General features: G+C 39.5%; 4 protein-coding genes across 4 annotated transcripts in view; 2 read left to right on the top strand and 2 right to left on the bottom strand.

Annotated features, from left to right (window-relative positions):
• The window catches only part of LOC111809939 (uncharacterized protein At2g23090-like), a 29378-nt gene extending 28956 nt beyond the window's left edge, over positions 1-422 (top strand). The window contains exon 6 of the mRNA XM_023696416.1: positions 22-422. Coding sequence (XP_023552184.1) covers positions 22-141 — 120 coding nt within the window. The 3' untranslated portion in view covers positions 142-422. The remainder of the gene's footprint in view (positions 1-21) is intronic.
• Positions 423-2226: 1804 nt separating this feature from the next.
• Positions 2227-4195, bottom strand: LOC111809727. Its single transcript, XM_023696124.1, has 2 exons — positions 3996-4195; positions 2227-3640 (listed from the first exon to the last, which is right to left on the bottom strand). Exon 2 carries the CDS (start codon positions 3567-3569, stop codon positions 2499-2501), a length of 1071 nt encoding a protein of 356 aa, XP_023551892.1. The 5' UTR covers positions 3570-3640; positions 3996-4195; the 3' UTR covers positions 2227-2498.
• A 991-nt stretch (positions 4196-5186) lies between these two features.
• LOC111809795 (40S ribosomal protein S29) lies at positions 5187-6633 on the top strand. The gene is made up of 3 exons (XM_023696223.1): positions 5187-5350; positions 6230-6329; positions 6421-6633. The coding sequence occupies exons 1-3, from the start codon at positions 5289-5291 to the stop codon at positions 6427-6429; spliced, it is 171 nt and encodes a 56-aa protein (XP_023551991.1). The 5' UTR covers positions 5187-5288; the 3' UTR covers positions 6430-6633.
• A 691-nt stretch (positions 6634-7324) lies between these two features.
• LOC111809809 (BTB/POZ domain-containing protein NPY2-like) lies at positions 7325-12098 on the bottom strand. The gene is made up of 4 exons (XM_023696239.1): positions 11134-12098; positions 10874-10943; positions 8354-9532; positions 7325-8204 (listed from the first exon to the last, which is right to left on the bottom strand). The coding sequence occupies exons 1-4, from the start codon at positions 11193-11195 to the stop codon at positions 7635-7637; spliced, it is 1881 nt and encodes a 626-aa protein (XP_023552007.1). The 5' UTR covers positions 11196-12098; the 3' UTR covers positions 7325-7634.
• Between the last annotated feature and the right edge of the window lie 1280 nt (positions 12099-13378).

Raw genomic sequence — 13378 nt, 5'->3', positions numbered from 1 at the left:
AGTGATTTTTGGATGGTGCAGTGCAAGGTGTGCATGCAAACATTCATTTGCACAACCTCAGAGGTGAAATGTAGGGAGCATGCTGAAGCAAAGCACCCCAAATCTGATGTTTTCTCCTGTTTTCCCCATCTTCAAAAGTGACAAAGTCTCCTCAAACTGCATGAGTGAGGGATGGGTTCTTTCTTATTCAACCAAGGTGGGTGTTTATAGGACATAATATTATCAAATTTGTACTTTCATCTCATCTCATTCACTCTGCCTTTCTATACTTCTGCTGCAATGTGTTGCTACCTGCTAAAACTCATGTTTGCAAAACAGCTAAGTTTCTGTATGTCCCAATTGACTTTGTTTGCTCTTCAACCTCTATTCATGAATATGTTCTATTAATTGGTGGATGTACAACCATGAATGGATTTGCCTCTTGCCTTGTCTTGTTTTTCATGTTGTCAAAGAGTTCAACAATGGTTTTTTCTTGTCGTCAAGAGTTGAATAATGAAAATATTTGGCAAGTGCCTAATCCGGTCATGTAGGAATAGGGTTCAAGTCCACTGGTCTGTTAGGATGTCTCAGCTGCATACATCACTGCACTTTCACTTGACACGTGATGATAAATGACTCATCTCGCCCATACATCACTTGACACTTATTATTGTGATGATAAATGACTATCTCGCCCATACATCACTGCAGTTCCACTTGACACCTATTATCGTAATGATAAATGAGTCATCTCGCCTTGAGCGCTAAATCAATTTATACCTTTTTAGAATAGACACTTAACTTAAACTAAATATATTATAAAAGATTGAATGAAACCCGAAGAAACAGAAATATATAATCGATTATTCACTGATAAGTTGTTTTGGTTTCTCTTTTTATCTAAAAATATGGACATTTTCAATTGTAGGAAGAAACAAAAGGGCTAAGAAGTCTAGTGGCCAAATTTCTATTTAAATACAACAGAACGACGAGTCGAAAAGACCTCCAGCCGACGTGTCGACTTGCCCTGACACGTCAGACGGTCTTTCCCAATTTTTGGCCAGAATCCACACCCACTCGCAGTTTTGAAAATAAATTTGTCACTCTCCCTTAGCCAAAGAGCTTTATTCCTAAAAAAAATGCCGAAAATTAAAGAAATGAACAAGATGGCGAGTATCCGTAATATCGTACTCGAGAGAGTAGGAAAAGAAAACAAATTTTACTTCCACCTGTTCATCGGTACAATTGTGCTGTGAAAACCCAGCGTGGTGAACGTGACCGGAAAACCGCAAAATTTTCTCTGTTTCTGTTTCTCAGCCTTAAACCTTTAAAAGATGATCGACGTCTTCTGTAGAAGCTGTGGGCTTTCTGGGTTGTTGCATTTGCGCCATTTTTCTCAGTTGAAAGGTTGCAAGGCTCTCGAAGCAAGCTCAGCCCTTTCCGCCGTACTTCCGTTCGCCGGATTCTTTTAGGAAGACGAAGAAGGTTGGTGTTTTCCCTCGGCGCAGCACTCATCTCTGTCGGTTGGGGAGTAGAACTGTTCTCTGTTCGATTTTGTGGGATCCCATATGGAATAGAACAAATCATTATTAGAAGGGTGTGTAAACTCTCCCGGGTAAGGGTTGTGAAATTTTATATTCGTTAGAGAGGAGAACGAAGTATTCTTTATAACGAGTGGAATCCTCTCCTAGTAGACGCATTTAAAAACTTTGAGATAAAGTTCAAAGTGGACAATATCAGATAGCGGTAGGCTTGAGACGTTACAGTAGGTATCAGAGCTAGACACCGGGCAATGTGCCAGCAAGGAGGCTGAGCCTTGAAGGAAGTGGACACGAGGTGGTGTGCTAGTAAGGATGTTGAATCCTGAAGGAGGTGAATTGGCAGTTCCCACATATTGGAGAAGGGAACGAATGCCAACGATGATTAGAACCTCCTCTCACAAATGCGTTTTAAAAATCGAGAAGCCTGAAATGGATAACTCAAAAAGACAATATCTAGTAGTGGTGGGCTTGAGCCGTTACAAGAGGGAAAGCCCGAAAGGAAAAAGTCCACAGAAGACAATAACGGCTAACAATAGGCTTGGACCGTTACCGTTTTCGACATGACATACATGGTCGAGCCTCGAGAAATCTGCATCTTGAGGAAAAACCCTTTTTTTGAAATCATGTTTTTGAAAAGGAATGATGAAAAGAGGAACAGATAGGAAGAACACTCATGAAATCTCAGACAAGAACATGAACCCAAGAGTATCAGAAGTTGAATGCTTTTATTATATCATAAACACATTCCTCAGGACAATGATCATTGGAGCCTTTATCTACATGTAACCTAAACCAACTCGATTCAAGGCTCCAAATCGATCACAAAACCTATCCTCCTCCTCACAAGAATCGCAAAAATTAGCAACCAACTTTCAAACACACCGAACCCCATCAAATTATTCACAATATATGATCACCTTTTACCTATATCCATCCTACTATACTCTTTCTCATTTAGATCCGATCAACTCGGCCACTTCACTCTTCCGAAACTCGTAAACTGATCTTCTCGAGCTGTGACGTCCAGTCTCTCCCAAGAACTTCAGGATTCAGTTGCATTGCAACACGAAAGTCCAACAACGATGCATTCAATCGTTGAGCTCTGTGCCTATATTGTTCCTTCAATGCGATTCTCGAGCCAGTTATTGGTTGATTGTCTGTAAATCTCGGTCGCTCGCACCTCGACCGAGAGAAACTCAAACATGGTTCAATCAACCTCTTTAAGTAAACATCCAGTGCATTGTTAAGAAGGTTTACACCATCAACAGATATATCAATCTGCTCCATTTCCAACTTTTGCTTCAAATGAGTCCTTAGCAACCTCGTGTCGGGTAGCTCGCCGCCGTTTTGACATGTTGTTACATGACAGTTTCTTCTTCCTACAGATATATTAGACAGAGTTTTACCAGACCCAACAAAGTTCATGGATATTCCAAGCGGAGCGGTAACCGGGCTTCTACTCTGAACTCCTGGACTTCCAGCTACCTGCTCAACCTCTTCTCCATCTTCTACGGATGCCATATCCACCGGAGGACGGCTGCCAAGAGAATGCAACTCTGTTGCACTTTGCTGTTCTTGTGCCTTGAAAGCAAGTTCTTCAAGTGCAATATTCTGGGGCTTTCCACATGGTCCTAGAGGACTCGGACGATCTCGAATCTTACGGTCTCTACTGACCGGAGACCTTCCCTTTCGAGGGGAGGAAAGAAATGCATCCCCATGAAGTGATTGAAGACAACTCCTCTGATACCCATTCACAACCTTTACACTGAGATTGCTATCTACTTTCCTAGTACTGCTAAGAACAGGGGGAGTTTTAGCCACACATGCATTTTGAAGAATTGCCTTGATAAACCGATTATGAAGAGGTATGATCTCCCTCCCAATAATCTGAATGCAAAACTTGTCGAATTCTCTTTTGTTAATCTTTAAACTCAACAGTTTTTTGAGCTGATCAAAGTATTTCTCCGATCTCTGATGTCCAAGCTTTCGATAGATCATAGCTTTCAGCTCAGATGTATCTATACGAGAATTGTCTTTCCTGGGAACCATTTTCAGGGCCGCAATTTCAGCAATGGCTGAATTTGAGACAAAGCCCTCAGAATCCCCCACAAATCGGTAGACTGAAAGTGCAAGAAATGATTCATCAGAAAGCCAGAAACCCTAAATTCACAGCTTAAGTTTCAAAACATTTGATTATCGATTGCTGAACTTTGAAATCATGAGGAACAAACCCCAAACTGAAGAACAGCTCGAAACAAACCATATTACATTTCATTTCGAAACAAAACATCGATTGCAGGAAAATCGTACCCCGACAAGGGTTTTTTCTTATCATTGTCGGAACAATAAAAACCAAAATCCTAAAGCAATCAATGATGCAAAGAAGTGTCGCAAACATGAAGCATTCAATTACAACTCCAAATTGGAACAGGAAGTGAAAACCCTAATTAGCAAGCAAACAATTCAGATACTTACAAAAATTGACCGAAGTGTTGCCTAATTGGGATCAACGCTCTATGATTTAGCGCCGCCGTCTTCTGAATCTAGATTCGCAACTTTTTGCCGTTTCTTTGAATTGTTTATGGTGGGATTGATTTTGGCGATTTGCAGATTGGAGACCAAAATCAAAACAGCGACCTTCGAAGGGAGTTCTTGCGAATGTGTGTCTCCTCGGCCAATCGCATCGCAATTCCATTCCGCACGTGCGCCCTCTATTTTATATTTTTGGTCCAAGACATGTTTTTTTCTCTTTATTTATTTATTTATTTATTTACAATTCCAAACATGTTTTTTTTTTTTTCCTTTTTTTCTTTCCTCCTATGGATTAATTTTTCTCTTGGCTCGAGAATTCGGAATGAAAGGGTTCGCTTTAACTGTTAAGAGTAGGTAACACGTTCCGTTCCTTGTTGCGATCATTAAGAGTAGGTAACCCGTTTCGTTCCCTGTGCCTTTGTTCTGTTCTGCGATATTTGAGAATCATTGTCAATACCTCGGTATAGGTTCGGGATAATCCTTTGTTCCACAGTCTGTGTCTATTTACAACTAGCCAATTAAAAATTCTCAAATGTACTAATACTAGCAAGTGCATCTTTGATGCAGTCTTCGCAGTTCTATACAATGATTTATCGGACATTTCATTGGTACTGCATGTCACACGTCTCGAGACATCATTGTTGCATTTCAACGATATGGTTTATCTTGCATTCATTCGATGACGAGTTGTGTGTTCTTAGTAAATATCTTCTTAAAACTTTGTCGTACTGAGAAATTAATTTTTTTTAAAGAGAAAAAGATTGCGACTTGAGGATAAAAGTTCAAATTTTTATACTTTCAATTAAGTACGTTAAAAATAATCAAATGATCCGAAAACACGATCAACACAACTCAACCCAACTCCTACGATTTGGGTTGAGCTATAGTTCATATAAATGAAATTTTATGGATTGTTTGGTTCATGAGCTCGACAAACAAGCTTACATTTATTATTAATTTTAAAATATATATTTTTGCTTACGGTTATATATACATATATATTTTTTATTTTTAAATTATTTGGCAGGTAATATTGTAAAATATTATAATGGGCTGGACCATAAACCGTCTCCTTCAATCGGGTCGGGTTTTTTTTATGGGACTAAAATCGTAAAAACGCCACCACAATTAGGGTTTATTTCTCATATAAAAGCAATCCTTTTTGCCGACTTCTTCTTCCCCGCAAAATCTCTGCTTCACGTTGTGATTTCCGAAGCGCTTCAATACCTCACAATCATGGGGCACTCCAATGTGTGGAACTCTCATCCGAAGAGCTATGGCCCTGGTTCTCGCACCTGGTAAGCAAATGTCTTCTCACTCCTCTGGTTTCCAAGAAAATTGATGGAAGAAGGATCTGGAACAGTAGTTTCGTTTTCTGTTTTTGTCTGGTTCATTTGAACGAGTTGGAAGTTCATCTACTGAGTAAATAATGTTTAAGCTTGTTTCTATTGCTAAAGTTTGTTCTTGCGGGGTTTGTAATGAAACCTGAAGAATATTGTGTGGCTGAGTACGTATATGCATTACTTTTCTTGCTAAAGGATCGATTAGATAATCAGACGCCTAAGCGTTCGGTTAGCTTTTCTCTTTTTTTTTTTTTCTTTTTTCTTTTTAATTTCAACATGACTTTTAGCTGTTGTCCTCAGGATTTTCCCAACTTGGATGAGATTATGAGATGCTTAGATTTTGTGCTGATTTGGGGGTTTCCTGTTGTTACTGCTTTGTAAGAGTCGTTACACATCCAGACGATTTCTATTTTGAACTTGTATTTACATAGTGACCGTATCATATATCGTTTTAGGTATAGTTTCGGGTGGAAAGTTATAACCGATGTTCTATGATGGATGGGTTTCTGTTTTGTTGAGTTATTTGAATTTCGAAGTCTATCTTGATGATGAACTGTTCCTCATCGATGCCCCTAGTATGATTAAAAATTATACTTGTATATGAAAAGAAGTCTGATCTTTTTATTGTTGGAGCTGTGGACTGAAACCTTTAAGGCTATAACCCCAATAAGTGTAGATCATGTCTGGCAATTACCCATAAGTTATCTAGTCTAGCCATTAGTAACTGAACACTGTATTATCCTTAGTGTATGTCGTAGTGGTTGATTTTGTATTATAATTGGCTTTGGAGAAAGATGAATTTCAATAATTCCATTCTTTCAATCCTCATTTCAGTCGTGTGTGCGGAAATCCCCATGGATTGATCAGAAAGTATGGACTTATGTGCTGCAGACAATGCTTCCGTAGCAATGCCAAGGAAATTGGGTTCATTAAGGCAAGTGGTTTTTGTGCTCTCTATGATTATTTGATGAGACACGCATTTATCTTTTGCATTCTCTAAACTTCAAACTCTCTCTTTTGTGCAGTACCGCTAAGAAGCTAACATCTCTGGAAGAGAGGTTGGGTTGAATTTATTGAAGAAGATTTTTCAATGTTTAGCAATGTTTAGCAATGTTTTCTCTCTTGTTTACTCGGTATCGAATATGAAATGATTGTTAGACGACAATTTTGACACTTGGTTCTGGACTAAATTTAACGCTTCTTAATTGAGCTTCCTCTTGATATTATTTTGACAATTATTCCTTCTGTTCTTCAGTTTCTAAGCATGTTTGATGTTTGATGCCTCTTATGCGTTCATATCGTTTATGAGCTTAGGATTTAGAAATATATGAAGTAAAAGAGGGTTTAATATGATTTTCAAGTGTCTTAATTGGCCCTTTACTTTGGGTTCTATTTATTTTAGTCTTCAAATTTTCAAGTGTCTTAATTTATTCTGATTTTCAAAATATTTTGAACTGAATGTTGTTAAAAACTTAATATAATAGGTTGAAGTCTATTAGAATATTCAAAATAATAATAAAAAAAACTAAATTGTAATGCAATCATATAATTGTTAAATTTAGCAATAGTAAAGAATGTGATTAGCAAAATCAATTTATATATATATTATTTTATTTTTTATATATAATTAAAGGTTATTTGATTGTGTGTGCTTCTCTTGTTTCAATCGGGCTTTTTAGATACGTCGATTCTAATGAGATTCAGTGTAGATCTAACTTTGAAGGATATATAGGTCGATTCTGATGAGATCCAGTGTAGATCTAACTTTCTATTCACTAAGGGATCTGAGCGGTTCGGGGGGTCGGGAGGGACAAATAAAAACAACTTATCCTCACAGACCAAGAACAGGAGGGACAAATAAAAAAATAAAAACAACTCATCCTCACAGACCGATGGAAACTTTCAAAATTATGATGAACACTTCCAAAATGAATGCAAAGACAACGTTTATTATTAGATAACGATTCTCATCCATCTTTGATGGGATTTCACCATATAAGCAACAAAGTAACAAAGACATTTGATGTTTGAAATTTATCTTTTTTTTTCTTCTGGTTTTGTTTTGGTGAGGTCTGCCCTTAAATAGTAATAATTGATATACACTACTGCTACTACGGACTCTTAACCTATATATATATATATATATATATACTTCGTTCTTGCTCATTTTAGTTATTAAGGGACACTCATCTAAAACACAAAAGACCTGTTTGAATCTAAACCACCAAAAATGGAACTTCTAAGAAACTGAGTACCTTCTGTTTCTCGAAGGCGTTGACTTCGCTTCCTCCTGATTAGCAGACCCGAGGCTCTCCGACGAATCCGAGCTGCTGTTTTCGCCATATCCTCCTCCTTTACTTGACCATAGCTTAGTGAAAAGCTTCTTTGACTTCAGCATGCCCTTCATTTTACTAAGAGCTGCTTTGTCAATACCATTTTTACCAACTCCATTCCTCTCACTACCTCCTCTACCATTAGCAACCCTTAAGGAAGCCAGCTCCCCTTTGAGGGCCTTCAGCTCCTCAGCCATGGCTACTGCATCCCAGTCTTCCTCAGGATTCGTCGTGGCAGATCTTGAGCTGCCGTGTGACCCGCTCGTTAGATCCTTGATCCCTTTAGGTAGGTCGGGAGTGCTGCTGCCTGATGACGCCGACGCCCTGACTTGCTCGAAAAATAATACCTGCACAACCATACGTAGAGGGAGCCGTTCGTTTTGTACTGCATGAATGCAGGCATCAGCAGATAGCTTCTTGCAGTCTATCAGTTTGCAGATTCTCTTCTTGTCACTCTTGCTGATCCCTGGATGTTCCTGTATCGAGTGCATACGGTTTGAGCAAGGGGGAACGGTTAAGTCGTGTCAAAAATTAAACATAACTTATGATGCGTCTATGACTAAGTCGTAACAAATGCAAAGTCGAAAACTTTGAACAATATCAAGCTAAGTTAAGGAGCTGATACCTTCAGATACATGTCTATAGCTCGATAGAGCCCATCGTGCGAAGGCCGAGCGATGCCAGATACCATTTCCGCAAGATCAATGAACCTTACTGATGGTAAGTTACGATCCTTCGCGATTTCAGCAAGGTAACCATCGATCAATTTCGCCACCATCAACTTAGTAGCATCTGATAAAATCCGTGCCCCTCTTGGCTCCTCGAGCTCATTTCCCTCTTCAAGCGACTCAATCTCGGTATTATGATCTTGCAAAAGAAATATCTCCACCATTTTCTGCACAGCATCGACATCATACGTCGTAGCTTCACCTTCCGGTGCTCGTAGCAGAAGATCACTCACAGTAGCCTCTTCTAGCTGCTGTCCCATTAGTCGAACGAGCTCGTCTTTGGTCTCGTCTCCAGAAGCTAAGAAAATGGAAGCCTTCAGCAATTTCGACAAGAAGCTACTCGAGACACTGCCTTTCTCAGAAGGTAACAGCCAGACAATTGTTGCCACTGCTGATTGATACTTCAGCAGATCCCCACATCGAAGCACGCTTTTGGTAAACCCGGGAAGGTATCGGTACGCGTAAGCTTTCAAGGCTTCTCCAATCACATCATTAAGGACGATTCCTTTACTTTTGATACTCGCTATGACACGCTTATATACATCGATTTCTAGCTCACAAAGATCCTCGACCCACCAATCCTTCGGCACGCTACGATTTCTCACGCCATTCCAGTTGGGATTGTTATCGTTTTCGTCGAGTAGTTTGTTTCGGTTGTATGTATAAGACCAGTCAACATTAGAAACATCAGCGGAGGCCTTCACTGCAATAGATTCTAAGCAATTGCTTACTAACTTCAGTTCCTCAGATAATGGCATCAATGCCTTTGTTGTCTGAAGAACAATGATTGAATCCTTCCAGCTACGAAAGATGCTCGAACTAAGGAAAATGTCGATTTTGTAGGCGAGGTTTCCCTTTTCGATTGTCTCGTGCATTCCGAGGTATTCGGCAGCACAACGAGCTGCAACTACGTTATAGGCATTAAGAGTAACAGTCATGCCGTAACAAAATTTGGCACATATCTCAAATGCTGCAGAACCGCCCGGGATCTCGGGAATATATACTTCATCGTTCGGCTCCCCAGCGCCCGCTGTGACCAGCTTCTGTAAGTGAGCACTCTTTGACAGAAGGGGAAACTGCAAACAAGCAGTACTACCAATTTATCAGCTCAACAACTTATACAGCATTTTATGTTTCGTATTTACTTACTTTTGAGTCATTATCTTTCTATTTCAGTACTTTTAGTTACTTTTCCGGAGAAAGAGAAGGGTTAAACTATTCAAAGACGGGGTAAAGCGCACCAATAACTATGCAGTATCATACATATCTATGTGAAAGACTACATGTTTGTCTCTTGTTTCTTTATAAGAGTGTGAAAACCTCTCTCTAGCAAACGCGTTTTAAAATTTTGAGGGAAACCCGGAAGGGAAAGCCTAAAAATGACAATATATGCTGGTGGTGGGCTTGGGCTGTAACAAATGGTATAAGAGCTAGACATCGGGTGATGCGTCTGCAAGGAGGCTGAGCTCCAAAGGGGTGGACATTAAGTAGTGTTCCAGTGAGGATGCCTGGGCCCCGAAGGGGGGATTGAGGGGGTCCCACATCGATTGGACAGGGGAACTAGTGCAAGTGAGGATGTTGGGCCTCGAAAGGGGTAGATTGTGAGGTCCTACATCAGTTGGAGAGAGGAACAAAACATTCTGTATAAGAGTGTGAAAACCTCTCCCTAGCATACGCGTTTTAAAACCTTGAAGGGAAACCCGGAAGAAAAAGCCCAAAGAGGACAATATATGCTAACGGTGGGCTTGGACTGTAACAAATGGTATCAAAGCTAGACACCGAGTGATGTGCCTGCAAGGAGGCTGAGCTCCGAAGGGGATGGACATCAGGTAGTGTTCTAGCGAGGATGCTAGGCCCCGGGTGTCCCACATCGATTGGAGAGGGGAATGAGTGCAAGTGAAGATGTTGGGCCTTGAAGGGGGTGGATTGTAAGGTCCCACATCAGTTGGAGAGGGGAACAAAACATTCTTTATAAGAGTGTGAAAATCTCTCGTTTTAAAACCTTGAGGGGAAGTCCGAAAGGGAATGCCCAAAGAGAATATCTGCTAGAGTTGGCTTAGGCTGTTACAAATGGTATCAGAGTCAAACACCACCAAGCAATGTGCCAGCAAAAAGGCTCAGCCCTGAAGGGGAGTGGACATTAGGCGGTGGACATTAGGCGGTGTGCCAGCAAGGACATTATGTCCCGAAGAGAATGGATTGTGGGGTCCCACATCGATCAGAGAGAGGAACGAGGGCCTAAAAAGGGTAGATTATGAGATCCCACATCAGTTCGAGAGAGGAACGAAGCATTCTTTATAAGAGTGTAAAAACCTCTCCATAGCATACGCATTTTAAAGCCTCGAGGGAAAGCCCAGAACGGAAAACTCAACCTTGCAGTCTAAAAACATCAAAACAACAGTGAATAATCAGCATACCTTATGGAGGTAAAACTTGACATCCCCAACGATAACAGTGATATCTGTAGCTAATTCACTTACAACATACCTGAAAACATAAACAAAACTCAGTTTAAAATCAATGGAACCCTTTTATGAATCATTTACATCTAAATCAAAACAACTCACCGCCGGGAAGCGGCGGTTCCCGGCGGCGGAGCTGAATGCAAAAACCCAAGAGATCATCACAACAACATTGCCAGAACATGAAATGCAAGAAGCCAAAACAGATGACTCACCTAACATTGTTCCCATCAGTCTGAAACGAATCAGGTTTTGATCCAAGTTTCATGAACTTCATCTTCACAAACAAGCAACGAGCTTCAAATCTTAAACCCAACACCAAAATTACAACAAAAATCACCTCACAACTTCAAACAAGCACCAAGAACACGAAGAAGAACCATTCACAAAGCCACAAAACAGAGAAAAACAGGACTTCAAAGAAAAAACCAAAGCAGAAGCTTAGTAAGAGAGAGAGAGAGAGAGAGAGAGATGCGTTTATGAAGTATTTTAAGAAGAAAAAGAGTGTTTTAAATGGGAAAAAAGGCCAAGAAAGTGGCTGTTTCCTTGGTCGGCGGCAAAGCCCACGGAGGCCGGGTCAGCAAGTCAGCTGTGGAGACATAGCCAACAGACTTCAAAACACTAAAAAATTACCAAATCTGACTCCAAATCACAGCCCCATCTCAGTGTTTTCTCCTCTTTTAAAACCCCTTTTTTTAAAGCTTCAATTCGCAAACCCCAACATATGCTATTCTATGCTATCATGCTTAAACAGCATCTGGGTATCACTTTAATTGAGCCAACAAAACCGTAGACAACAAGTATCACAAAAACAAATATGTTTTAACACTATCGATGAATCAGACATCAACTACCCAACCAACACCCAAATCTGTATGAAAATTGCACTCAAAATCTAAGGAATCTACCAGAATTTATCAGTGATGAGGAAAATCTAGTTAAAATATTTGGTCAAGAATCATCAAGATCGAGTTTTTAATTATGTATAGCCTGTAACTCAATGAACCCACATGAACAAATTGGCTACAAATCAAGGAGAGCAGAAAGTCAGCCTCCCCATAAGCCACTCCCCGTGTAAATCACAACACAACCCAAGATAAAGTAAGTAGAGATGAAAATATGGCAATTTGTGAATAATAAATGATGACTTTTTTCTTAGCCACAAAACTAAAGCCTTTTGAAAAAGATGAAAGCTTTCAAAAGAAGTAAGTAATGAATCTGTTTTCAAGCAAGCAAGACACCTCCTCCGCTCCGCTCCTAAAATGTAACTCTCAAAATCCACCGCTAGTAAATATTGTTTGTTTTGGCTTGTTATGTATGGTTGTTAGTCTCATGATTTTAAAATGTGTCTACTAGTGAGAGGTTTCCATACCCTTATAAGGAATGTTTCGTTCCCTTCTACAACCGACATGGGATCTCACAGTAATGCGGACAATATTTGCTTGTGGTGGTTTTGACTGTTACAAATGGTATTAGAGTCAGTCACTGAACTGTGCAAGACATTGATCGGAGTAGGGCTATACCCTCTCTATACTATACGCGTTTTAAAACTTTGAGGGAAAACCCAGAAGAGAAAAACCGAAGAGAACAATATATGCTAACGTAAAATGACGTTTTCAAATGGTTACAAAATCTTCAAATCTGACCATTCTTACCACTAATGAAATGCAAAAGTTGTTAAGAATTTGTTGGAAGTGATGAAGATGGAGGCTGGAGAACAGAGAGTTGTTGAAAAGGGGAAAGGCTCAGTGAGGTGTGAGCATAAGCAGAACAATTTTCCATTTCAGAGCCCAACAGAGAACAAAGGAAAGGACACAAATGTTGTTTCGAGGAAGGTGAGGTAATAAAACATGTTGGTTTGTGTCTTGTTGATTGTCTCAACCTAAATCCATCCATTTTCCTTTTCTCTGCAAATTTCTCGAGAAAGTTGTGGTTGAACACTGGCTTTGAGTTGATTAATTCATTCACGTTCCAAAAAAAAGAAAAAAAAGATTGATTCGTTCACGTTCGAAAGCAATGAGTATGAACTCATTTTTATTATGATCGTAGTTCAATTATCATAGATTATACTTTTTATTTTAATTTTGAAATTCAAAATTCTTCGAATATGCGTTTTTACATCGTACCATGTCTCAATCTAAACATTTATGAAAAAAAAAACCTTTCAACTAAAAAACAGTGCGATTATTAGAGTTGAATAAACAAGACCTCTTGGTACGAGGGAAACCGGAGATGTTGGTTAAAGAAGCTAAACAGGCAAGTACACGACGGACAAAATGCATTTCACACTATTACATATACAAAAATGAGAGAAAATTGGATTAATCATCGACTCTTCTCGTAAATAGGATAAATTACAGATTCAAGCCACAGCACATAGTTCGAAAAATTGTACGATTTTTTTAATCTAAAACAAAGATGGTTTACATACTGATAGCTAGTTCAACTCTTATTAGATAG

This window comes from Cucurbita pepo, chromosome LG14 (genome assembly GCF_002806865.2).
Source record: "Cucurbita pepo subsp. pepo cultivar mu-cu-16 chromosome LG14, ASM280686v2, whole genome shotgun sequence".
Lineage (NCBI taxonomy): Eukaryota > Viridiplantae > Streptophyta > Magnoliopsida > Cucurbitales > Cucurbitaceae > Cucurbita > Cucurbita pepo.
This window is presented reverse-complemented; position numbering and strand designations above follow the sequence as displayed.